General features: G+C 41.7%; 1 protein-coding gene across 2 annotated transcripts in view; it reads left to right on the top strand.

Moving 5' to 3' along the window:
* Positions 1-26752, top strand: part of LOC102397698 (corticotropin releasing hormone binding protein) — a 51792-nt gene that overhangs the window by 11930 nt on the left and 13110 nt on the right. Inside the window, exon 7 of one of the 2 annotated variants that reach the window (XM_006051072.4) lies at positions 1714-2426. The exons of the other annotated variant lie outside the window; for it this stretch is intronic. Within the exon in view, the coding sequence (XP_006051134.1) occupies positions 1714-1871 (158 nt within the window). The 3' untranslated portion in view covers positions 1872-2426. Of the gene's footprint in view, positions 1-1713; positions 2427-26752 lie in introns of those variants that run through there. 2 annotated transcript variants of the gene reach the window in all.

Raw genomic sequence — 26752 nt, 5'->3', positions numbered from 1 at the left:
GAACTCTTAGGTATCCTGCCCTTTAGATTAGATTGAATTAGGAATATGTCAAATAATAAATAAATGGTATGCACATTAACTAAAGGAAATAAGGTGCGTTATGTAAAGCCCAGAGTAAGATTAGAAAAGAATGACCTTCCCAATCATTTAAAGAAAATTAACTTTGGACCTCGTCATAGAAGCTTAGCCTAGACTCCCTGGCGCTTATATCAAAATAATTACAGGTTTTATATTTTGTTATCTCTCCAAATTGACTTTCACCTAAATAAGTCTATCTGGCTGTTGCACTTCATTGAAACCCAGGTGCATGTTTTTGAAGTAGCTGTTATACAAGGATAATAATGTTTCTCAGAATTTAGTCCTTATAGACAAAGAGGGGGCAAAAGATTGAGAAAGTTAAAATAGCAGGAAGGATTATTGTAGGGTAGATAAATCTTGCCTCAGGAACCAGCTTGAGGTTGAAGAAATAAACTAAAAAGAATTTTTAATAATTATTTAATAATTACTGAGTTTCACAGAACAGAAACTCATATAGGTACAAACAGTTGGTTGCCAGAAGGGAAGGGAGTAGGAAATGAAAAGAAAAAAAGGGAATTCTGTGAGGTAATGAATGTTAATTAGCTTGATTATAATGATCATTTCACAATGTGTATTTATATAAAAGCATCATGTTGTACACCTCAAATACATACAATTTCTGTCAGCTTTCAACAAAGCTGAAAAAAAATTTAACCCCCTCCATTATTCTTGCCTGGAAAATCCCATGGACAGAGGAGCCAGGCAAGGATCGAAAAGTCATTCCATGTAAGAAATACAGGAAAACATTAGAAAAAGTACAGGTGAACAATAGAATGAAAATTAGTACATTCAGTGTATGTCTAAACCATGCAAATGCTATTTTTATTTATATGTAAAACAGAATCATTATCTAGGCTAGAAAACAATAAACAGGTGATATTTTTGGTCTACATAACTGTCTGGCAGTACAGTCCATCCTTTAGCCCTACCCACTAAATGCCACGTGCGCCCCCAAACAGAAGGAAAAAAAACAGCCCCTGCAAATTTCTAACCTGTCCCAAGGGGGCAGCACTACCCCTGCTGAGAATACAACGAGAGGAAAGGCGTGGCAGGGACAGACGCTTGCCTTCGTCCGCCTTCACCACCAAGCCTTGGAGGCAGGAGAACATAAAAAGCACGAGGAGACATCTTCTTACTTCTTTATAGTTAGTTTTATTTGACAGTGTTCTTGCACACGAGGCGAAGGGCTGAGTTCAGTTTCACTTACTCAACAACTAATTACATAGTTGGCTCTTGAACAGCACGGGTTTGAACTTCTCAGGTCCACTTACACAAGGGTTGTTTTCAGTAGTAGATACTGCAGAGCTACACCACCCTGGGTTGATTGAACCCGAGGATATGGAACCTCCGATCTGGAGGACTGTGGATGTGGAGGAGAGATGATAAATTATATGCAGATTTTCACCTGTGGGGAGGGTCCTCAGCCCTAACATGCAGGTTGTTCATGGGTCAGCTGTATATTATAATGAAAATGAAAACAAAACCGTTTCACCTGATGGTAAATGCTTGTTTGAGTATGTGAGAGGAAGCTACATCTCCTTGCTTTCGCCCTTTTTGAATGATCTTGTGGACAGAAATGGCTTGGCTCTGTGGTTTCTAACCTGCTGGGAAACTTACTTTTTCCGTGAATTATAGCCCAGATGAAAGTTGGCTGTGACCACACGGTGCTGCGCATGGTCTCCAGTGGAAAACATATAAATCGCGTGACTTTTGAGTATCGTCAGCTGGAACCATATGAGCTGGAAAACCCGAATGGAAACAGTATCCAGGAATTCTGTTTGTCTACTCTTTGAATAAACAAGTCAATGATTTCCATGCTGCTAGCTAAGGGAGTTTTTAATGGCTATTATATATGATTTTGATGAGCAGCTAGTTAAGAACCTTTCATACCAGTCAGTATTCCCAATGTTGAACACATATCACACACACTAATTTTTGTAACTTGCTTCTTTTTCATTTGTTATGTAAATGACCCCATGGCAGAAAATAAGCCCCCCTCCCTTGGTAGAAAAGCAGTTTCCTATAATTCTTTTCTATTCTTTCAACCTGAACTGGTAAGACAAGTGCAAAGGAATGTGCAATAAAAACTTGTATCACGAGGGAAAATACTACAAAGAGATAAAAATGATGGTGTTATCCGTTTTATAACAGAAAATGCATGTCTGTGTATACCAAAGTAGTAGCATTTGTTTAGTTTCTGCTTATTCTGTTTATAGTAGAGAGTAGTTGTAGCTAGTATTATTTATTGATTTGTAACAGCTTGTTTGTAACAAACATTTGTAGTATGGAAAACCTTTTGCAGTCATAAATACAAGCATGAATAAACATATCCAGAATGTTGGCACCTCAGCAGCCTGCTTGGTTTACCTGAGTAGTTACTTCCCTTACTACCATCAGAAAATAATGTTCTCAGGTGAGAACCAAATGCTGAACTAAAGCATTTTAGACTTCTTGGAGCTCAGAGAACTCTGGGTTGGTAAGTAGAATTATTAGGTGCAAAAGGTAAACTTTCAGCATTTGTACAAACAACACTAAGTGATTGGTCGTGATAGGGAAGCAGGATGTGGGGATCACTTTCCCACTCTTCTCCAAGAAAACTGAGAGTACATGTCTTTGCCACAGTGAAGAGTGTACTTTTCAACAAGGACAACGGAGGCCTTAAGCAGAAATCTGAGTACTTTTTTGGTACCAAAGATGGTTTATCGTTGACTGAGCCTTGTCTACAATCAGCTTGAGATCAAGCGTGTGGGCCTGTAAAAAGACACCTTGAGGACAGAAATAAAGTCTTGAGAAACAAAGGAAATACTCCAGAGTAAACAAGTCCTCTTTGGATTAATGGATGAACACTGCAAACTGTGCTATAACTAATGGCTTGATTCTGGGTCCCCAAACATATTTAATATAAAGTTAGTTTTATAATAGAGTGTACTGGAATCCCATATACTGGGATTGTTAACGAAATCTGGCAACGCGGCAGAAAGAAAAATAGTGACTGAAAATACTAAAAATACCCAGGTTTGAGCCTAAATTTTATCTCAGTAGATATTCTGGAAATAGCAAATGGATGAATAAATACCTAAATGGATAGATGGATAAATGCTGGGATGAATGAATAAATGTCTAAACAGATGGCTATATAATTCCTGATTAGTTATGTAAGATGCTGGGTTTCTTATTTTATAGAAAATAAATTCCATGAAGTTGAACCCTTTTATCTTTTTCACAGTCCCTCTAGTGGCCAAAGAATTAATGCAGTCGCTTATATCACCATCAGAAGTTTCTGGCTTGTAACACTCATGATGCCCTTAGACTCAGTAGGGAAAAGGAATGGTCTGCAGTCAGGAGGCAAGTGTTTTTATCATGGAAGCAGGACAGGCTGTTTCTGTCCCTGAGGGGCATCTTGCAAACTACTTAGCCTCTCTGCACTTTAGTGGGTGGGACTGTGGTCCCTGAGGTCTCTTCAAATCTTGACACTCTTCAGTCGTTTAGTTGTGACATGTGACTTCAGAGCTTGTCACTGCATATTACAGTACGCTCTTTGAGAGGACAGTCACTCCAGTGAACTGTCTGTGACTTATTCTTTGGATAACCATGATTTAGTCTTCATTCCAAAAGGATGGGATGGCTTTCTAGAAACAAAATTGCAGATGAGCTCTCAGGGGAGGGGGAAAGTGCAAATCTTCACCCGTACTGCCGTTAAGAAAGTAATATGTTACATGAAATTCTGGCCAAATTTGACTTTCTAAATAAAAAAGGCCGTATGCATAGTGGCTACGGTTGTCAAGAGCCAGACCTCTTTGAATCCCAGCCCTGCCACTTACTTGAGCAAGTCATTCATAAGTCTCTATTGCTCAATTTTAAATCTGTAAAATTGGGTAAATATATATATATATGTAGCTGTAGCGCTGTATCTTGTACATGTTAACTGTCATTTTTATTATTAATTCTCACTTGTAAGCAAATATGCTGTCCCAGGTCCTCCATATTCTCAGTGGGGCATTTGCTTTATGCTCTGAAGGGCATGTACTGATTCAGTTGTCTTGTTTCATCTCAGGACACTTGTCAGGAAGTTAGGATGAGTTAGGGCTGTTTTCCAGGACTAAGAAGCAGAGTAAGGTTACTGATACCCTTTGAGGGTAGATGATGGCAGGTCCTATCAGTTTCCTCTGTGCCTCCCCTCCCAGCTGGCCCTGTCTGTAGGCCCTGCACGGCTGTAGCACCAATGCTGACCTCAAATAGGAGGACTCGGCATAGCTCTGTCCACCATGCTGGTTACGAAGGAGTCAAGTCACATATGGTCTGCCTTGACTCCCTACCATTGTGCCCAGGCCACATCTCTATAATCTTCCCAGCTCTTGGTTATTTCATCCTAGCTCTTGTCTGATTCTAATCTTATCCTCCACTCCAAACTGCACATCTCCTAAATACTAAATGAGTCACTCTGGCTCTACTACTGACTAGATCAGATCAGACCAGTCGCTCAGTCATGTCCAACTCTTTGCCACCCCATGAATCGCAGCACGCCAGGCCTCCCTGTCCATCACCAACTCCCGGAGGTCACTCAGAATCACGTCCATCGACTCAGTGATGCCATCCAGCCATCTCATCCTCTGTCGTCCCCTTATCCTCCTGCCCCCAATCCCTCCCACCATCAGAGTCTTTTACAATGAGTCAACTCTTCGCATGAGGTGGCCAAAGTACTGGAGTTTCAGCTTTAGCATCATTCCTTCCAAAGAAATCCCAGGGCTGATCTCCTTCAGAATGGACTGGTTGGATCTCCTTGCAGTCCAAGGGACTCTCAAGAGTCTTTTCCAACACCACAGTTCAAAAGCATCAATTCTTCGGCACTCAGCCTTCTTCACAGTCCAACTCTCACACCCATACATGACCACAGGAAAAACCATAACCTTGACTAGCCAGACCTTTGTTGGCAAAGTAATGTCTCTGCTTTTGAATATGCTATCTAGGTTGGTCATAACTTTCCTTCCAAGGAGTAAGCGTCTTTTAATTTCATGGCTGCAGTCACCATCTGCAGTGATTTTGGAGCCCAGAAAAATGAAGTCTGACACTGTTTCCACTGTTTCCCCATCTATTTCCCATGAAGTGGTAGGACCGGATGCCATGATCTTTGTTTTCTGAATGTTGAGCTTTAAGCCAACTTTTTCACTCTCCACTTTCACTTTCATCAAGAGGTTTAGTTCCTCTTCACTTTCTGCCATAAGGGTGGTGTCATCTGCATATCTGAGGTTATTGAGATTTCTCCTGGCAATCTTGATTCCAGTTTGTGTTTCTTCCAGTCCAGCATTTCTCATGATGTACTCTGCATATAAGTTAAATAAACAGGGTGACAATATACTGCCTTGACGAACTCCTTTTCCTATTTGGAACCAGTCTGTTGTTCCATGTCCAGTTCTAACTGTTGCTTCCTGACCTGCATACAGATTTCTCAAGAGGCAGATCAGGTGGTCTGGTATTCCCATCTCTTTCAGAATTTTCCACAGTTTATTGTGATCCACACAGTCAAAGGCTTTGGCATAGTCAATAAAGCAGAAATAGATGTTTTTCTGGAACTCTCTTGCTTTTTCTGTGATCCAGCAGATGTTAGCAATTTGATCTCTGGTTCCTCTGCCTTTTCTAAAACCAGCTTGAACATCAGGAAGTTCACGGTTCACATATTGCTGAAGCCTGGCTTGGAGAATTTTGAGCATTACTTTACTAGTGTGTGAGATGAGTGCAATTGTGCAGTAGTTTGAGCATTCTTTGGCATTGCCTTTCTTTGGGATTGGAATGAAAACTGACCTTTTCCAGTCCTGTGGCCACTGCTGAGTTTTCCAAATTTGCTGGCATATTGAGTGCAGCACTTTCACAGCATCATCTTTCAGGATTTGGAATAGCTCAACTGGAATTCCATCACCTCCACTAGCTTTGTTCGTAGTGATGCTTTCTAAGGCCCACTTGACTTCACATTCCAGGATGTCTGGCTCTAGGTCAGTGATCACACCATCGTGATTATCTGGGTTGTGAAGATCTTTTTTGTACAGTTCTTCTGTGTATTCTTGCCATCTCTTCTTAATATCTTCTGCTTCTGTTAGGTCCATACCATTTCTGTCCTTTATCGAGCTCATCTTTGCATGAAATATTCCTTTGGTATCTCTGATTTTCTTGAAGAGATCCCTAGTCTTTCCCATTCTGTTGTTTTCCTCTATTTCTTTGCATTGATCGCTGAAGAAGGCTTTCTTATCTCTTCTTGCTATTCTTTGGAACTCTGCATTCAGATGTTTATATCTTTCCTTTTCTCCTTTGCTTTTCACTTCTCTTCTTTTCACAGCTATTTATAAGGCCTTCCCAGACAGCCATTTTGCTTTTTTGCATTTCTTTTCTATGGGAATGGTCTTGATCCCTGTCTCCTGTACAATGTCACAAAGCTCATTGCATAGTTCATCAGGCACTCTATCTATCAGATCTAGGCCCTTAAATCTATTTCTCACTTCCACTGTATAGTCATAAGGGATTTGATTTAGGTCATACCTGAATGGTCTAGTGGTTTTCCCTACTTTCTTCAATTTAAGTCTGAATTTGACAATAAGGAGTTCATGATCTGAGCCACAGTCAGCTCCTGGTTTTGTTTTTGCTGATTGTATAGAGCTTCTCCATCTTTGGCTGCAAAGAATATAATCAATCTGATTTCGGTGTTGACCATCTGGTGATGTCCATGTATAGAGTCTTCTCTTGTGTTGTTGGGAGAGGGTGTTTGTTATGACCAGTGCATTTTCTTGGCAAAACTCTATTAGTCTTTGCCCTGCTTCATTCTGTGTTCCAAGGCCAAATTTGCCTGTTACTCCAGGTGTTTCTTGACTTCCTACTTTTGCATTCCAGTCCCCTATAATGAAAAGGACATCTTTTTTTGGTGTTAGTTCTAAAAGGTCTTGTAGGTCTTCATAGAACCGTTCAGCTTCTTCAGCATTACTGGTTGGGGCATAGACTTGGATTACTGTGATATTGAATGGTTTGCCTTGGAAACGAACAGAGATCATTCTGTCATTTTGAGATTGCATCCAAGTACTGCATTTCGGACTCTTTTGTTGACCATGATGGCCACTCCATTTCTTCTGAGGGATTCCTGCCTGCAGTAGTAGATATAATGGTCATCTGAGTTAAATTCACCCATTCCAGTCCATTTCAGTTCGTTGATTCCTAGAATGTCGACATTCACTCTTGCCATCTCTTGTTTGACCCCTTCCAATTTGCCTTGATTCATGGACCTGACATTCCAGGTTCCTATGCAATATTGCTCTTTACAGCATCGGACCTTGCTTCTGTCACCAGTCACATCCACAGCTGGGTATTGTTTTTGCTTTGGCTCCATCCCTTCATTCTTTCTGGAGTTATTTCTCCACTGATCTCCAGTAGCATATTGGGCATCTACTGACCTGGGGAGTTTCTCTTTCAGTATCCTATCATTTTGCCTTTTCATACTGTTCATGGGGTTCTCAAGGCAAGAATACTGAAGTGGTTTGCCATTCCCTTCTCCAGTGGACCACATTCTGTCAAATTTCTCCACCATGACCTGCCCGTCTTGGGTTGCCCCACGGGCATGGCTTAGTTTCATTGAGTTAGAAAAGGCTGTGGTCTTAGTGTGATTAGATTGACCAGTTTTCTGTGAGTATGGTTTCAGTGTGTTTCAGTTTACTACTGACTAAGGAAATTCCAAATTCCTGCTGCCTCTGTGTCTGAAAATCTGAATGGTTTGCTCATAGGTTTTGTGTCACTGTGTCCACCCCACCCTCTAGACTCTTCTCTGTCTCCTCTGCCTCTGTCTTCCAGCTATTATGTGTGGGATACATTGGTCTGGCCATGATACTGACTTGCTCCCACTATCTGAAGGATTATGTCTCCTTCTTCACCAAACTCTTCCTGGCACTGCTGCAGAAATGTGCTTTGTTCACCAAGTTATATTTCTACCTCCTGAATATGCAGCTAGACTATATTTTCTAACCTCCCTTACAGTTAAGTTTGGTTCTGTGACTGAATTTTGACTGAAGGCGTACAGGTCAAATGATGTCTAACCCTCATGTGATCCTGTATACCTTCTTTTTCTTCCCTTATCTATTGGCAAGATATTTAAGTTATAAGAGAGGACTCCAAGGCCATACAAGAAGACAGAGTCATAAGATGCAAGAAGCCTGGATCCTTGAATGATCTCATGGAAGGCTGCCTGTTGACAAGGAATTAGATTTTATGTGGATGTTTGCAACAAAAGTCTGTATAGTCAAAGCTATAATTTTTCCAGTAGTCATGTATGGATGTGAGAGTTGGACCATAAAGAAGGCTGAGTGCCAAAGAATTGATGCTTTTGAACTGTGGTGTTGGAGAAGACTCTTGAGAGTCTCTTGGACTGCAGGGAGATCAAACCAGTCAATCCTAAAGGACATAAATCCTGAATATTCATTGAAAGGACTGATGCTGAAGCTGAAGCTTCAGTAGTTTGGCCACCTGATGCGAAGAGCTGACTCATTAGAAAAGACCTTGATGCTGGGAAAGATTGAAGAGAGGAGGAGAAGGGGATGACAGAGGATGAGATGGTTGGATAGCATCACTGACTCAATGGACCTGAGTTTGAGCAAGCTCCTGGAGATGGTGATGGACAGGGAAGCCTGGCTTGGTGTAGTCCATGGAGTCTCGAAGAGTCTGACATGACTGAGCCACTGAACAACAACAACAAGGAGTAAAAAAATATTTTTTTGGTTCAGCTACTGAAGTGGTGATGATGATGATTCTGGTATAGCATTGAATGTTACCGTGGGCCTGTCTAAATCCAGTTCTCAGCTGTTCTCTAATTTCTCTGTCTGGTTTTGCTGCAACTGTCCAGACAGTCCTGATCTGAGTGTCTTCCAAAGAAACATACCTCAAATGCACATTTTTGATCTCATGAACACTGGACTTGAGCTGATATTGTTGCATTCAACTTTCCCATCTGTCTTTAAAAATCTTCTAAGAACAGTGATTCTTAGACTCCTTTGAAAATTGGCCAGTTACTACAGATCATCTCCCAGAAAAAAAAAAAAAAAAAAAAAAGGAAAGCCTGTATACACAAGAACAGCTCCAAATTTCTAAGAATTCACAAATCCCTGAAGCCCATAAAGGTTTCAAAATAAAAATCCCTGCTCTAGGAGAAAATAATGGGTAAAAATAAATTCTATACCAGTCTTCTGAAACTACACTACCATTTCTTAAATATTAGTTTAAAACATTCTTTGCTTCATTTGGCAGCAAAATAAGTCCATGATAGCAACTTAATGTTTCTGGTTGTATATTTAAATATTTAACTTTGCCTTTTACTCCATGGGTTTTTCTGCCCTGCTTTGTAGTTTTTTTCTCAGGGAGGAAATATATCTGACATGGGGCAAATTTTTGTGACAAAGATTGTTCCAGATCTCTCCCAACTTCAAACTTTCCTTTCTTGCTATTTTAATAGAGTGGCAACATTATCAGGGCCTTCCCTCATGGTTCAGTGGTAAAGAATCTGCCTGCCAATGCAGGGGACTTGGGTTCAATCCCTGGGTCAGAAATATCCTTGGAGAAGGAAATGGCAACCCATTCCAGTATTCTTGCCTGGAAAATCTCATGGACAGAGGAGTCTGATGGGCTACTGTTCATGAGGTTGCAAAAGAGTTGGATACGATTTAGTGACTAAACAACAGCAGCAATATTATAAAAGTTGGCTGGCAAATTAGAATCTTCACGGAACTTCTTTCAGAAGAAACACTTTTGTATCCTGAAATTAGAATCTTTACGGAATTTCTTTCAGAAGAAACACTTTTGTATCCTGAAATAAGTGAACTGAATGGCCTCAGTTCTAATAGGTCATTTGTAATGACCACCGTCCATTTTCCTCTTTGTATTTAAAAGTGCTTTCTTCATGTGTTAAGACAAATTATGTAGAGAAAGAAGCAGAGAAGCAAGGGAAAAAATATGGGTAAGAGAAAGAAGGCTTGATTAGAGGATTTGAAAATATTATGAAAATCAAGGTCTCCAAATTGGACTCAAGTTTTTGCTCTTGGTTACAACAGTTGACTCAATCCCTCTGTGCTGAAAAATTGAAAACGTGAAGTGTTTTATGCTTTATGGAGAAGACATTATCAATACTAGGTCATACAGCTGTGTGAGTTGAACAGAACCATGATCTTTGTAACTAGATGAGTTACCAGACATTTGGGTTTCCTAGTAAGAAGAACGGAGAAGGCAATGGCAGCCCACTCCAGTGCTCTTGCCTAGCAAATCCCATGGACGGAGGAGCCTGGTAGGCTGCAGTCCATGGGGTCGCTAAGAGTCGGACACGACTGAGCGACTTCACTTTCACTTTTTACTTTCATGCATTGGAGAAGGAAATGGCAACCTACTCCAGTGTTCTTGCCTGGAGAATCCCAGGGATAGGGGGAGCCTGGTGGGCTGCCATCTATGGGGTCTCAAAGAGTCGGACACGACTGAAGCAACTTAGCAGCAGCAGTAGCAGCAGTTAGAAGAAGGACTCCCTGCTCCCCAACTCCCCTCCTCTCTCCAGTTTTCTGAAGTATAAAAAATGGATCCTGTTCTATTAGTGATTCCAAGGTAATCAACCCAGTCAAGCTAAGCAAAGTAGGTGGCTACCCATGTGGTGTGATTTGAGGGACAGTGAAAGACCTACTTTATGGAAAACATCACCAAAATTCACACCTTCATAATCCTTGTTCTTTTTTTCCCCTTAAGATGTATTTTTATAATAATTAAGCAAGTAGTTTGTGAGTACTTAATTGTATTAAAACACTCAAACCACACAGAGGTAACTAGTTAGTGAAGTGATCTCATCAGTAATAATTTAACTGTATAAGGTTTTGCTAATCATTAATAGGGCTTCCACTATGGCTCAATGGTAAAGAATCTGTCTATAATGCAGGAGACACAGGAGACTCAGGTTCAATCCCTGGGTGGGGAAGATCCCCTGGGAGAGGAAATGGCAACCTGCTCCAGTATGCTTGCTTGAAAAATTCATGGACAGAGAAGCTTTTTGACAATTGGTGTATGGGTTTATTTCTGGGCTCTCTACTCAGTTCTGTTATCCATATGTCTGTCTTTGTGCCAATACCATGCAGTTTTGATTACTGTAGCTTTGCAGTATTGTCTGGAGTCTGTGAAGGTTATGCCTCCTGCTTTGTTCTTTTCCTCTAGGATTGCTTTGGCAATTCTGGGTCTTTTATGGTTCTATATGAATTTTAGGATTATTTGTTCTAGTTCTGTGAAAAATGTCGTGGATAATTTGATAGGGATTAAATCTGTAGTCTTGGAGAAGGAAATGGCAACCCACTCCAGTGTTCTTGCCTGGAGAATCCCAGGGACAGGGAAGCCTGTGGGCTGCGGTCTACGGGGTCGCACAGAGTCGGACATGACTGAAGTGACTTGGCAGCAAATCTGTAGTCTGCTTTGGGTAGTATGACCATTTGTTGTTGTTGTTCAGTCACTTACTTGTGTCTGATTCTTTGAGACTCCATGGACTGCAGCACACCATGCTTCCCTGTCCTTCACTCTCTCCTGGAGCTTGCTCAAACTCATGTCCATTGAGTCGGTGATGCCATCCAACCATCTCATCCTCTGTCATCCTCTTCTCCTCTTGCCCTCAATCTTTTCCAGCATCAGGGTCTTTTCCAATGAGTTGGCTCTTCACATCAGGTGGCCAAAGTATTGGAGCTTCAGCTTCAGCTTCAGTCCTTCCAATGAATATTCAGGGTTGATTTTCTTGCTGTCCAAGGGACTCTCAAGAGTCTTCTCCAGCACCATAATTCAAAAGCATCTATTCTTCGGTGCTCAGTCTTCTGTATGGTCCAACTCTCACATTCGTCCATGACTCCTGGAAAAACCATAGCCTTGACAATGCAATCTTTGTCAGCAAAGTGATGTCATAGTTTAGTACACTCTTAGGTTTGTCACAGTTTTCCTTTCAAAGAGCAAGCGTCTTTTAATTTCATGGCTGCAGTCACTGACTGCAGTGATATTGGAGCCCAAGAAAATAAAATAAAATTTTTCCTCATCTATTTGTCATGAAGTGATGGGACCAGATGCTATGATCTTAGTTTTTTGAATGTTTAGTTTTACACCAGTTTTTTCACTCTCCTCTCTCACCCTCATCAAGATGCTCTTTAGTTCCTCTTTGCTTTCTGCCATTAGAGTGGTATCATCTGCATAACTGAAGTTGTTGATATTTCTCCCGGCAATCTTGATTTCAGTTTGTGATTCATCCAGCCCAGCATTTTGCATGATGTACTCTGCAATGACCATTTAAATGATATTAATTCTTCCAATCCAAGAGCATGGGATATCTTTCCATTTCTTTGAATCATATTGAATTTCCTTTGTTCATGTCTTATCAGATCAGATCAGTTGCTCAGTCGTGTCCGACTCCTTGCAACCCCATGAATCTCAGCACGCCAGGCCTCCCTGTCCATCACCAACTCCCGGAGTTCACTGAGACCCACGTCCATCGAATCAGTGATGCCATCCAGCCATCTCATCCTTATAGTTCTCAGCATATAAATTTTTCACCTCCTTGGTCAGGTTTATTCCTAAGTATTTTATTTTAGGGGATACAATTTTATAAGTTACTTTTTTAACTCCTTCCTTCTGCTATTTCATTGTTGGTATAAAGAAATGCCACCAATTTCTGTATGTTAATCTTGTTTCTCTGACAGCTCAGGTGGTAAAGAAATCCCCTGAAATGCAGGAGGACCCGGTTCGATTCCTGGGTTGGGATGATCCACTGGAGAAGGGAAAAACTACCCACTCCAATATTCTGGCCTGGAGAATTCCATGGACTGTATAGTCCGTGGGGTCGCAAAGGGACACGACTGAGCGACTGAACTGAACTGAACTGAACTGAGTGAATTTCACTTAATATTGTATCCTGCTACTTTGTTGAATTTGTTTATCAACCAATAGCCTTCTGTGAACTCTTGAGCAAGTCAGCACACCTCTTTGAGAATTATCTTCTTCACATGCAAAATGTAAACAGGAGCACGCATGCTCAGTTGTGTCCGACTCTTTGCGACACCATGGACTGTAGCCCACTGGCCTCCTCTGTCTATGGAATTTTTCCAGGCAAGAATGCTGGATTGGGTTGCCATTTCCTACTCCAAGGAATCTTCCTGACCCAGGGATAGAAACTGCATCTCTTGCATCTCCCCACACTGGCAGGCAGGTTCTTTACCTCTGTGCCACCTGGGAAGCACCATAAACAGGAGAACAACCTCTTTAATGTGATAGCTCCCATGAAATGCCAAGTACCAATCTAGGTACATGGAAGATGTTATAAATATGAGCACCCATTTCCTGGAAAAGTTGCTTATTAGTCAAGGCTTTGGTAATAAAATTCCATCTTAAATGCTGTAAAGAAGAGCTATTTAAAGGAACTAAGAGATGGTTCTCTTAAGTGATGTGAATTTGCTGGTTGTTTTTGTAACATCAAATTTTTACATATTTTTTCCTTAGGCTAGTCTTACTGCTATAGTATTTACTAATCAATTTATTGCAGTAGGTGGTCCACTTGCAAGTTTCATAGAATCATAGCACTTCCTTGCCATCTGCTCACTGAAGAACCAATCTTCTACCCATCGTGTCCAGGCTTATTAACAAGAGCCTCTACAGTTCTTCCCTGGCCTTCCTGGTGAAAAACAACATGCTTACACTGAGTGCTCCTTTCGGGACACTGAAATGCCAGCCCCAGGTAAAGGCAGGAAGGGGCGAAGCTGGTGTAACTGTCTGTAAGGCCGCAGGTTTAAAAACAAAACAAGTAAGCCAAAACCAAAAAAAAAAGCCTGTCTCTAAGATGGGCAAATGTTAAGAAAATGTTTGAGTTTCTTTTTAATATAGGTAGTAATAAAAGCTAAGATTTATTGAAGACTTAACATGTTCCTTGCACTGTTCTGCACATTTCCTGTGATTTAGTACGTTCAAACCCATCTCTGTTTCACGGGTGAACGGAGAAGCTGAAGCAGAGAGGAGTAAAAGGGAGTGCTGTCAAACCGCACAGAAAGCAGTGGAGTCAGGATGCAGACTCCAGTGATCTGACACCAGGGCCTGCCCACTTGATTGCGGCTCCACCCTGCGGGAGCCTGTACTGAAGTCAAGTATGAAGCGTTGCTTTCACGGTTTCCGCCAGCACAGCAGTGACATTGAAAGCTTCTGGCCCTTATTCCTCTATCAAAACACATCATTCAAAGTGATTTGACGGCATTTGTCTGAGGATATTAAAACAGATCAATCCCAGTTCCAACTCTCAGAATAGCTCAATGTGATGGCTAATTTTATGTGTCAACTTGGCTAGGCCATTTGGTTAAATGCATGATATTTGGTTAAATGCATGTCAGGATGTAGCTGGTGGAGGTGTTTTTTAGATGAGATTAACTGTTAAATCAGTTAAAGTTGAAGAAAGTAGATTATCTGCTGTAATACAGATGGGCCTCATCCAATCATCTGAAGTTGCTTCCCTGGTGGCTCAGACATTAAAGAATCCTCCTGCAGTACGGGAGAACTGGGTTTCATCCCTAGGTTGAAAAGATCCCCTGGAGAAGAGAACAGCTACCCACTCCAGTATTCTGGCCTGGAGAATTCTATGGACAGAGGAGCCTGGCAGGCTATAGTCCATGGGGCCGCAAAGAGTCGGACATGACTGAGCAACTTTCACTTCACTATTTCTTAAGAGAAAACAGATGGGGGACCCCTGAGGGAGGCGGAACATCCTGTTGGTTCTATTTTTCTGGAGATCCCTGACTAACAAGTTAAATACTCTTTTTTTCATTTATTTTATTTAAATTAAAAAAAAATTTTATTGAGTATATTGATTTACAATGTTCTGTTAGTTTCAGGTATACAGAAAAGTGATTCAGTTATACATATACCTAGCCTTTTTTTCAGATTCTTTTCCCATTTAGGTTATTACAGAATGTTGAGTAGAATTCCCTGTTCTCTATAGTAGTTCTTCAGTGATTATTTTATGTGTAGCAGTGTATATATGTTAATCCCAAGCTCCTAATTTATCCCGTCCCCTTTCTTTTCCCATTTGGTAACCAAAAGTTTGTCTTCTAAGTCTGTGAGTCTTGTTTCTGTGTTGTAAATAAGTTTATTTATTTATTTTTTTAGATTCCACATATAAGTGATGTCATATGACGTTTGTCTTTCTCTGGCTGACTTTACTTAGCTTGGTAATCTCTAGGTCCTTCCATGTTGCTGCACACGACATTATTTCATTCTTTTTTATGGCTGAGTAGTATTCCAGTGTGTGTGTGTATACATGCGTGCATGTGTGCGGAGTTGCTAAGTTGTGTCTGAGTCTTTGTGACCCCATGGACTGTAGCCCACCAGGATCTTCTGTTCATGGGATTTTCCAGGCAAGAATACTGGAGTGGGTTGCCACTTCCTTCTCCAGGAATATTCCCAACCCAGGGATCGAACCTTTGTCTCCTGCATTGGCAGGCGAGTTCTTTACCACTGAGGCACCAGAGAAGCCCATATATGTACATACATACATATATACACACACATACACATACTATACCTTCTTTCTTTTAATGTTTATTTATATATTTATTTTTGGCTGTGCGGGGTCTTTGTTGCTGTGCACGGGCTTTCTCTCATTGCTATGAGCAGGAGCTGCTTTCCTGTGTGAGAAAGTGTGAGAGCTTCTCACTGTGGCTTCTCTGTTTGCAGAGCAGGGCCCCGGGGCCTGCAGGCTTCAGTAGTTGCGTTGTGTGGGCTCTTCCCAGACCAGGGATCTGAACCCATGTCCCCTGCAGTGGCAGGCGGATTCTTAACTACTGGATCACCAGGGAAGTCCATAGAACATATCTTCTTTATCTGGATGGACACTTTGATTGCTTCCATGTCTTCTCTGTTGAGTACAGTGCTGCAGAGAACACTGGGGTGCATGTATGTTTTCAAATTGTGCTTTCCTCTAAATACTACTTTTTTTTTCCCTTAAAATCTTTTCCTTATATCCAAACTTAATGTACTATAAACAAAGCTGTAGCTAAATCCCTATTTGCTAATGAAGGATCTGAGGTGCTTCTATGTTTTCTCTCTCTGCATAGTCCTCTGTGACCTCGTGATCACAAACACACTGACTTCATATACAGGAACACAAAAGGCAAAGGAGTGGATGCTCACAGATTCATCAGCTCCTTCTCCACTTCACCCTGGTCTATTTACCTGAGAACCAGGTGTTGAAGGTGGTAAGGGCCAAAATAAAACCCAGCTCTCGCCCAAATAAACTATCTCTGAAAGTCCAAAATAAGAAAGGCTGCTAGATGTCACTGTCCCATTCTTAGAAGGAACTGTAGAAAGAACAGTCAACAGAAACTTTAAGATTGTGCCTACGTAAATTCCAAGCTATATTCTGTTTATGTGTGTGTATGCTCAGTTGTGTCTGACTCTTTGCAACCCCATGGGCTTTAGCCCTCCAGGCTCCCCTGTCCATGGGATTTCCCAGGCAAGAACACTGGAGTGGGTTGCCATTCCCTTCTGCAGGGGATCTTTCTGATGCAGTGACTGAATCTGTCTCCCCTGCATTGGCAGGCAGATTCTTTACCACTGAGCCCCGTGGGAAGCCCTATATTCTATTTATAACCAGTGCTAATTAAATGTTATCACCTAACCTTCATGATTAGCAAAGGTTTTCCAGATATTGTCAAATTGCGAGTGAAAGGCTTTTAGCCTCCTTTTTTTTTTTCCTCAGTGAAACCAATTTGGAAGACTCTTTCAAAGCGATATCTTTAATTGGAAAGTGCTCCCTTGTGCAGGGATGAATAATGTGTTTCCTCAGATCATTGATAACGTGTGCTCTACCCAAGGCTGCAGAAACATCTGGAATGTAACTGTGTGACAAGAGCAGAACATTATGGGGAAAACCTCAGAAGATTCCGTTTTTTTTAAATATAATAAATTTAAAGAATGAAGAAAAGTCAGTAAAATATAAAGCTCAATGGATAGGTTCAAAAGATGGGACAAGCTGAGAAAATCAGTTCTCAAAGAAGTTAGGAAGCATGAAGGGCAGAATGAAAGGCACTGATGAACACCTGATGGGATCACTGCATGATAGGTAGGCCTTTTGTTTCTCCTTATTACAAATGATTAAGCTTCTCATAGACTTTGCAGATTTTGGGGGTTTTTTAAAAATCACTTTTAATTGAAGTATAGTTGATTTACAATGTTGTGTTAATTTCTGCTGTACAGCAAAGTGATTCAGTTATACGTGTGTACAAATTCTTTTTTATATTTTCTTCCATCATGGTTTCTCATAAGATATTGAACATAGTTCTCTGTACTATAAAGTAGGACTTCGCTGTTTACCCATTCTATGTACAAAAGCTTACATCTGCTGACCCCGCCCTCCCACTCCGCCCCTCCCCCAACCCCCCTCGGGGACCACAAGTCTGTTCTCTGTATCCGTAAGTCTGTTTCTGCTTCATAGATAGGTTCATGTTTTAGATTCCACATATAAGTGATATCATATGATATTTATCTTTTTCTTCCTGACTCACCTTGCTTAGCATGATAATTTCTAGGTCCATCCATGTTGTTGCAAATGGCATTATTTCATTCTTTTATATGGCTAAGTAGTAGTCCTCCGTGTATATGTAAGAAGAGACATGTATCTTTTTTATCCATTCATCTGTAGATAGACATTTAGGTTATTTCCATGTTTGGGCTATTGTCAATAGGGCTGCTATGAACATAGGGGGTGCATGTATCTTTTTGAATTGTAATTTTGTCAGATATATGCCGGCAAGTGGGATTGCTGGATTTTGTGGTAATTCTACCTTTACTTTGCTGAGGAGCCTCCACAGTGTTTCCCATAGTGGCTGCTCCCAGTTCCTTTCCCACCAGTAGTTTAAGAGGGTTCCCTTTTCTCCACACCTTCTGCAGCATTTGCTATTTGTAGACTTTAATCATGGGCATTCTAACCAGTGTGATATGGTACTTCATTGTAGTTTTGATTTGCATTTCTCTAATGATTAGCAATGTCGAGCATCTTTTCTTGTGCCTATTAAATCTGTGTCTTCTTTGGAGAGATGTCTGTCTAGGTCTTTTGCCCACTTTTGATTGAGTTGTTTGTTTATTTTGCTGTTGAGTTGTATGAGCTATTTGTATATTTTGGAAGTTAAGCCATGTTGGTCACATCGTTTGCAAATATTTTCTCCCATTTCTCAGGTTGTCTTTTCTTTTGGCTTGATTTCCTCTGCTGTGCAAAAAGCCTGTAGGTTTGATTTGTTTCCATTTGTTTATTTTTGCTTTTATTTCTATTTCCTTGGGATATTGACTTAAGAAAACAGTGGTACAATTTATGTCAGAGAATGTTTTGTCTATGATTTCTTCTAAGAAGTTTATGGTATCTTGTCTTATATTTAAGTCTTTAAGCCATTTTGAGTTTATTTTTGTGTGTGGTGAGAAGATGTGTTCTGACTGCATTGATTTACATGTAGCTGTCCAACTTTTCCAGAACCACTTGCTAAAAAGACTATCTTTTCCCCATTGTATATTTTTGCTTCCTTTGTTGAAGATTAATTGACCATAGGTTTGTGGGTTTATTTCTGGGCTCTCTGTTTCATTGATTCATATGTCTGTTTTTGTGCCCATAACATGCTGGTTTTTTTTTTTTAATGGAGGATTGCTCCTTTATAAATATATTTATTTATTTATTTGGCTGTGTCAGGTGTTAGGGCTTCCCTCGTGGCTCAGACGGTAAAGAATCTGCCTACAGTCTAGGAGACCTGGATTCCATCCCGGGGTTGGAAAGATCCCCTGGAGAAGGAAATGACTACCCACTCCAGTATTCTTGCCTGGAGAATCCATGGACAGAGGACCTAGCAGGCTGCAGCCTGTGGGACTGCGGAGAGTCAGACAGCGCTGAGCGACTAACACATGGCCGGTGTTGGGTGTGGCCTGTGGATCTTCCTTGAAGCCTGTGGACATCTCTGGTGCAGCGAATGAGCGTCATCATTCCGCAGCATGTGGGATCTCAGTGTCCCTGCATGGTCTGGTGCAGATTCTTCAAAACTGAACCCCAGGGAAGTCCGCATCCTCCTTTGATTACCGTAGTTTTGTAGAATTGTCTGAAGTCTGGGAGGATTATGCCTCCTGCTTTGTTCTTTTTCCTTAAGATTGCTTTGGCAATTCTGGTGTTTTTTATAGTTTCATATAAATTTGAAGATTATTTGTTCTGGTTCTGTGAAAAATGCCATGGGTAATTTGATCAGTTCTGTTCAGTTACTCAGTCATGTCTGACTCTTTGTGACCCCATGGACTGCAGCACGCCAGGCCTCCCTGTCCATCACCAACTCCCAGAGCTTACTCAAATTCATGTCCATTGGTGATGCCATCCAACCATCTCATCCTCTGTCATCCCCTTCTCCTTCCGCCTTCAATCTTTCCCAGCATCAGGGTCTTTCAAATGAGGCAGTTCTTTGCATCAGGTAGCCAAAGTATTGGAGCTTTAGCTTCAGCATCAGTCCTTCCAATGAATATTCAGGACTGATTTCCTTTAGGATGGACTGGTTAGATCTTGCAGTCCAGGGGACTCTCAAGAGTCTTCTCCAACACCACAGTTCAACAGCATCAATTCTTCGGCACTCAGCTTTCTTCACAGTCCAACTCTCACATCCATACATGACTACTGGAAAAACCATAGCTTTGACTAGATGGACCTTTGTTGGCAAAGTAATGGCTCGGCTTTTTAATATGCTCTCTACGTTGGTCATAGCTTTTCTTCCAAGGAGCAGGTGTCTTTTAATTTCATGACTGCAGTCACCATCTGCAGTGATTTTGGAGCCCCCCCCCCGCCAAATAAAGTCTTGTCAGTTTCCATTGTTTCCCCATCTATTTGCCATGACCGGACGCCATGATCTTAGTTTTCTGAATGTTGAATTTTAAGCCAGCTTTTTCACTCTCCTCTTTCACTTTTATCAAGAGGCTCTTTAGTTCTTCTTTGCTTTCTGCCATAAGGGTGTTGTCATCTGTGTATCTGAGGTTATTCTCCTGGTAATCTTGATTCCCGCTTGTGCTTCATCCAGCCCAGCATTTCTCATGATGTACTCTGCATGTAAGTTAAATAAGCAGGGTGACAATATATAGCTTTGACCTACCCATTTCCCAATTTAGAAACAGTCTATTGTTGCATGTCCAGTTCTAACTGTTCCTTCTTGACCTGCATACAGATTTCTCAGGAGGCAGGTCAGGTATTCCCAACTCTTTAAGAATTGCGTTAAATCTGTAGATTGGTTTGGGTATATTGCCATTTTAACAATATTAATTCTTCTAATCCAAGAGCGTGGGATATGTTTCCATTTCTTTGAATCATCTTTACTTTCCTTTATTCATGTTTATAGTTCTGTCTGCAATGCAGGAGACCCAGGTTTGATCCCTGGGTCAGGAAGATCCCCTGGAGAAGGGAATGCCTACCCACTCCAGTGTTCTTGCCTGGAGAACTGCATGGACAGAGGAGCCTGATGGGCTGTGGTCCATGGGGTTGCAAGGAGTAGGACACAACTGAGTCACAAAAGCTTTCACTTTCATATAAGTCTTTGACCACCTTGGTCAGATTTATTTCTAAGTAGCTTTTCTTTTATTTTGGTGAGATTTTTTTCACACTCCCTTCCTATTCATTAAGAGTGTAAAGAAATGCAACCAATTTCTATAAATCTTGTACCTTGCTAAATTCTTTTATCAGTTCTAGTAGTTTTTTGTGTGGAATCTTTAGGGGTTTCTATATATAGTATCATGTCAACTTCACAGGTTTTTAAAATAATTCTCTTAAATATTACTGTTTCCTAAAGATGCTATGAATAACTGATCACTTCTAATAAATGAATGTTCATTGGAAGGACTGATGCTAAAGCTGAAACTCCAATACTTTGGCCATCTCATGTGAAGAGTTGACTCATTGGAAAAGACTGTGATGCTGGGAGGGATTGGGGGTGGGAGGAGAAGGGGACGACAGAGGATGAGATGGTTGGATGGCATCACTGACCTGATGGGCATGAGTTTGAGTGAACTCCGGGAGTTGGTGATGGACAGGGAGGCCTGGCGTCCTGCGATTCATGGGGTCACAAAGAGTCAGACACAACTGAGTGACTGAACTGAACTGAACTGAATAAATTAATGTTGAAGAACAAAATTAGTAATTTACAGTGACTCATCTGCTATGGATTGAGTGCTTGTGCTGCCCCCAAATTTGTATGTTGAAATATGAATCCCCTCTGTGATGGTCCTTTGAGGTCAGGCCTTTGGGTGATGACTGGGATTAGTGCCTTCATAGAAGAGAGCCAAAAAGCCCCCCCGCCCTTTCTGCCATCTGAGGTTACAGAGAAAAGCTGGCCATCTGCGAAGTGGCACCTCACCAAGCACCGAGTCCACTGGACTTCCCAGACTACAGAACAGTGAGAGATAAATGCTCGCTGCTTCTAAGCCACCTCCTCTCTGATACTTCTGTTATGGTGACCCAAACAGACTGAGTCACTCTCCAGGTCCTGATTCATCTGCTAATTCCCGTTGTAGTCATTTTGTTTTGTTTTTTTCTTAAGTATTCTGGTGAAGTACCTCAATTCCTCATTTTACTTCTTTGTGTATATAGATATTAATTTAACTGATACTCCAATTTTTGTAATAACGCATTCTTTTAGTCCCAGAATTGACCTCAGACTAAATTCTCAGTCCCAGAATTTAGTTCCAGAATTGATCTCTCTACGATAGTAAATCTAACATTTATTCAGTGTTTATTACCTGCTACTAACCATTGTTAAATGGTTTACATTTATTACCTAATTTAACCTTACAACAATCTAAAGAGGTAGGTAGTATTATCTTTATTTCACAAATTAAGGAACTGAGGAGGCAAGAGGTTAAGACATTCACCCAAGGTCATACAGCTACTCATCCGTAATGGAAAGCAGTTCAAATTACTTGGTCAAGATTAATTCTTGGTTACAGTGACTCATCTTGTTCTTAATTATCGATCATTTTTTAAGAGTACCATCTGTTTTACAGTCTCATCTCACTCTTCTATTACTACCCTTCCTCTTCTATCCCCTCCGCCCTTCCCAGATAGGAACGTCCAAAGTCTAGGGGACAATATATAGATAATTCAATGGATTTATTGTTTGCTTTTTGATGGAAGTACTGGGTCATTTCTTCATTTTCATCTCATTATGAGTAAGATCTGACTTGTTGTATTTCATATGTCAGGAATGAAGGAAAACCCTTCATACCTGGTGTTCTAGCTATCCAAACATTTTCGTAATGATCCTTGGGTCAGGGTTTAGACAATGAATTCATTACTGTGATGAATAGGAAACAGCAGCACGGTCTTGTGTCCTGGCAAGAAGAGACAAAGCTTGCTTTTGAGCTTTTCTTTGGCACTGTTTCTAGACCAGAAGCCTCCTGTATTTACAGCTTCTGGAACATGGCTCCTGACTCACAGACTGCAGTCTCTGATCTGACTAGGTGAGCTCAGAGTCTGTGGGGCAGGTCTCCTAATCCAGACAGGCACCAGAGAAGCCCAGGGACAAAATACACGGTTCAGCCTGCAATCATTTTCATATGATCAACTTAGCCTAAATTGCCAAGCCTTATTCTTACTGAGAAAACAGTGAGTCTTTTCCACTTGTTTTTGTGAAATCGTATCAGGCCAGCAAGGCTAATGAAAAAAAAAACAAAAAACATATTGCCTTAAAAGAGAAATGCCTTGCACACAGCTGCTGGCTGTGTTACTATTTAAAAGGAAGTTAAATTTAGCAGCGCTTCTCGAACCATAATATGAAACTTGTGGGGATCAAAGATCAAATTCTGATTCCACGGTTGGATCTGAGAATCTGCATTTCCCACAGCCACCTGATGCGAAGAGCTGACTCATTGGAAAAGACCCTGATGCTGGGAAAGATTGAAGGTGGGAGGAGAATGGGACAACAGAGGATGAGATGGTTGGATGGCATCACTGACTCGATGGACTTGAGTTTGAGCAAGCTCCAGGAATTGGTGATGGACTGGGAAGCCTGGTGTGCTGCAGCCCATGGGGTCGCAGAGAGTCGGACATGACTGAGCAACTGAACTGAACTGAGAGATGCTGATGCTATTGGTCCATGAGTTATGAAGGTATAGGGACCTGTATGGGGGAAGGAGATTACCTTTCAATATAGCTAGCCAGCAGTTGGTTTATTGTTCTTGCTTTTCTTGAAGGCTTGTTCTAAATAATAAAGTCTACCTCCCTTTTCTTCCAGCTTGTCAGTTGTGTTTGGAGAAACACAACAGAAAGGGCAAGCTGTAACTTGTGAAAAGCAGACACATTAATAAAAGAAAACCCCAGAGAGAGAATCCCTGACTGGCTTGTTGCCATGACATCGGGTTAATAACACTGCACAGGAAAAGTGATGCTCCCTGGAGTAGGTATCAAGTGACACCATCTTAATTACTCATGGAAAAGACTACCCTGCTTCCAGCAAACAATTATTTTCTGATCAATACCCCTGTCTTGTTTAAGGATGCTTTCTGACCATTTATAACCAAACATCTGATATACTTTCCCTGAAAGGGAGAACCACCTTCTCAGTTATCTCAGGTCATCAGCAGCCCCAACCCAGACGGTACACCAAAGTGTATACATTTAGTTCTTCCGAACTGTTTGAAACTCCTCATTGTTCGTTATGCTTCTGTGACTTTTGACTATTGAAGGAAAAATAAGAAGGGCCCATAACTTCCCTTTCAGCAGCTTGTCTTATGCTTGTGGGTACAGCCCCGCTGTGGGGGAAGGGAGGCGGGTTGTCTCAGGGCCTCTCTGAGGCATCTTTCTGACCTTGGCTGCCCGTCCCTCTCCCCTCGTTGCATGCCTGCTCCCTTCACTTTTGGCTGCGGCCCAGGGGACTAACGGCCTGCTGTCCCATATGCCACCTGAGGGACTATGGGTGAGGAGGGCCATGCAGCTCTCACTTCCCCTCTTGGTTCTCTGTTTTACTTCCCTCCATAACATCACCACGCTGAGCCGAACATTTTCCTGAGCGTTGTTGTTAGTCGCTCAGTCGTGTCCGACTCTTTGCGACCCCATGGCCTGCAGGACGCCAGGCTTCCCTGTCCATCACCAACTCCTGGAGTTTGCCCAAACTCATGTCCATTGAGTCGGTGATGCCATCCAACCATCTCATCCTCTGCTGCTCCCTTCTCCTCCTGCCCTCAATCTTCCCCAGCACCAGAGTCTTCTCCAATGAGTCGGCTCTCTGCATCAGGTGGCCAAAGCATTGGAGCTTCAGCCTCAGTGTAGTGTAGTGGAGTGTGGGTTGAATAGTGTCCCCTGTGGTCATGTCTACCAGGAACTGCAGAATGGGATCTTACTTGGGAATAGAGTCTTTGCAGATGTAATTAGTTAAGACAAGGTCGAACTGGGTTAGGCTGAGCCCTAAATCCAGTCGTTAGTGTCCTTATAAGAGCAAAGGACACACAGATGCTCAGAGGAGACACACAGGGGAGAAGGCCGCATGACAAAGGAGCCAGAGGTTGGAGTGATGCCGTCACAAGCCAAAGAATTCCAAAGATGGCTGGCAATCACTGGAAGCTGGGAAAAGATAAGGAAGGATTTCCCTCCTCAATGAGTTCAGTCACTCAGTCTTGTCCAGCTCTTTGCAACCCCATGGGCTGCAGCACGCCAGGCTTCCCTGTCCATCACCAACTCCCTGAGCCTACTCAAACTCATGTCCATCGGTGATGCCATCCAACCATCTCATTCTCTGTCACCCCCTTCTCCTCCCGCCTTCAATCTTTCCCAGAATCAGGGTCTTTTCCAATGAGTCAGTTCTTTGCATCAGGTGGCCAAATATTGGAGTTTCAGCTTCAGCATCAGTCCTTCCAATGAATATTCAAGACTGATTTCCTTTAGGATGGACTGGTTGGATCTCCTGGTAGTACAAGAGACTCTCAAGAGTCTTCTCCAACACCACGGTTCAAAAGCATCAATTCTTCATCACTCAGCTTTCTTTATGGTCCAAGTCTCACATCCATACATGACTACTGGAAAAACCATAACTTTGACTAGATGGACCATTGTTGGCAAAGTAATGTCTCCGTCTAGGTTGGTCATAGCTTTTCTTCCAAGGAGCAAGTGTCTTTTAATTTCATGGCTGCAGTCACCATCTGCAGTGATTTTGGAGCCCCCCCAAAATAAAGTCTATCACTGTTTCCACTGTTTTTCCATCTATTTGCCATGAAGTAATGGGACCGGATGCCATGACCTTAGTTTTCTGAATGTTGAGCTTTAAGCCAACTTTTTCACTCGTCTCTTTCTTTTTAAGGCAACATTTTCATTCCCCTCCTAGAGCCTTCCAAAAGAGTATGGCCTTGCCAATACCTTAATTTCAGAGTTCTGGCCTCCAGAACCCTGAGAAAATAAATGTCTATTGTTTGAAGCCATCCAGTTTGCGGTACTTCATTATGGCTGCCCTAGCCAACTAGCACAGTGAGCGAGGGAAATGAAAAGAATTTGAAAGTGTGCTGGAAAGAATTCAAAACTGTGGAAAATATGACTTCTCTTATACTCTGAAGAAAACTCTCTGAGAAGTAAGCCCTTCATAGGGCTCCAGCACTTCCCCACCTTACTCAAATTCAGATCCCCACCCAGCTCTTGGGAAATCTCATTCACTACATTAGGGATTGGTCTCCTTCTAGGACTGATTTCCCTTCCTCCACAGTTTATGATAATAGCTCTAGCTATGTTTTTTCCTAACTCTGAATTATCCAGCCCGGAAGTATCCTCCAGATGAAGGGCTTCTAGCAGGATCATCTAGAATGAGCCACAGTACATTAAATTTATTCAAGTGCTCCTTCATGGAAGCTGTGGACCTGCCCCTGCATTCTTTCGAGTGTTCATTGGGTAACTCTAGGATTGCAAATGTATGCAGGTGCGCACGCGCGCACACACACACACACACACACACACAAACACACCCGTCTCGGGGACAAACACCTATTCTCAGATCCAATCCAATCCAATGGAAGAAAGATTTATAAGGGCTTCCTATTTAGCAAGGCCACCCTTGTCTGTAGTGGGCTTAGACCTTTATGTGATGGAACCATTACTATTACTGTGTAGATGGAGATAATGGAGCAGGCAGAGGATGAAAATATGGTCTCACTGGGCATTGTTGACACTGAAAAAAGAGACAAAAAAATCCCTGTGGCCATTCTCTGTCTCAAAAAATTATAACATTTACATTTTCTTGTAATCAAAGCGACAACATTAACAGAAGAGATTTCTGGCACCAAGAATGAAGCCAGCACCAATTTTGGCTGATCATAAAATAAGAGAAAAAGGAATTGAATGGAACAGAAAAGAATATAAAGGAAAGAAAAAGTCGATATCTGAGCTGTGAGCTGCAGAAATTGAATCTAAACTATAAAGAACGCCTACTTGCTCACTCTCTCTCCTCTCTCTCTTTGGAACTCTGACACTGTAGTTGGGTTTCCTTGCTTCCAGAAAAAATGAATGGCTTCTGACAAGAGCAGTTTTTGGAAGACAGACCGACTGTTGGTGTTGAGGAAGACTGATTCTCCTAATTTATAATCAGGATTTTGTGTGTGCGTTGTCTGAGCTCAAAATTCATTTAAATAGACTTTCAGG

This window comes from Bubalus bubalis, chromosome 11 (genome assembly GCF_019923935.1).
Source record: "Bubalus bubalis isolate 160015118507 breed Murrah chromosome 11, NDDB_SH_1, whole genome shotgun sequence".
NCBI lineage: Eukaryota > Metazoa > Chordata > Mammalia > Artiodactyla > Bovidae > Bubalus > Bubalus bubalis.
This window is presented reverse-complemented; position numbering and strand designations above follow the sequence as displayed.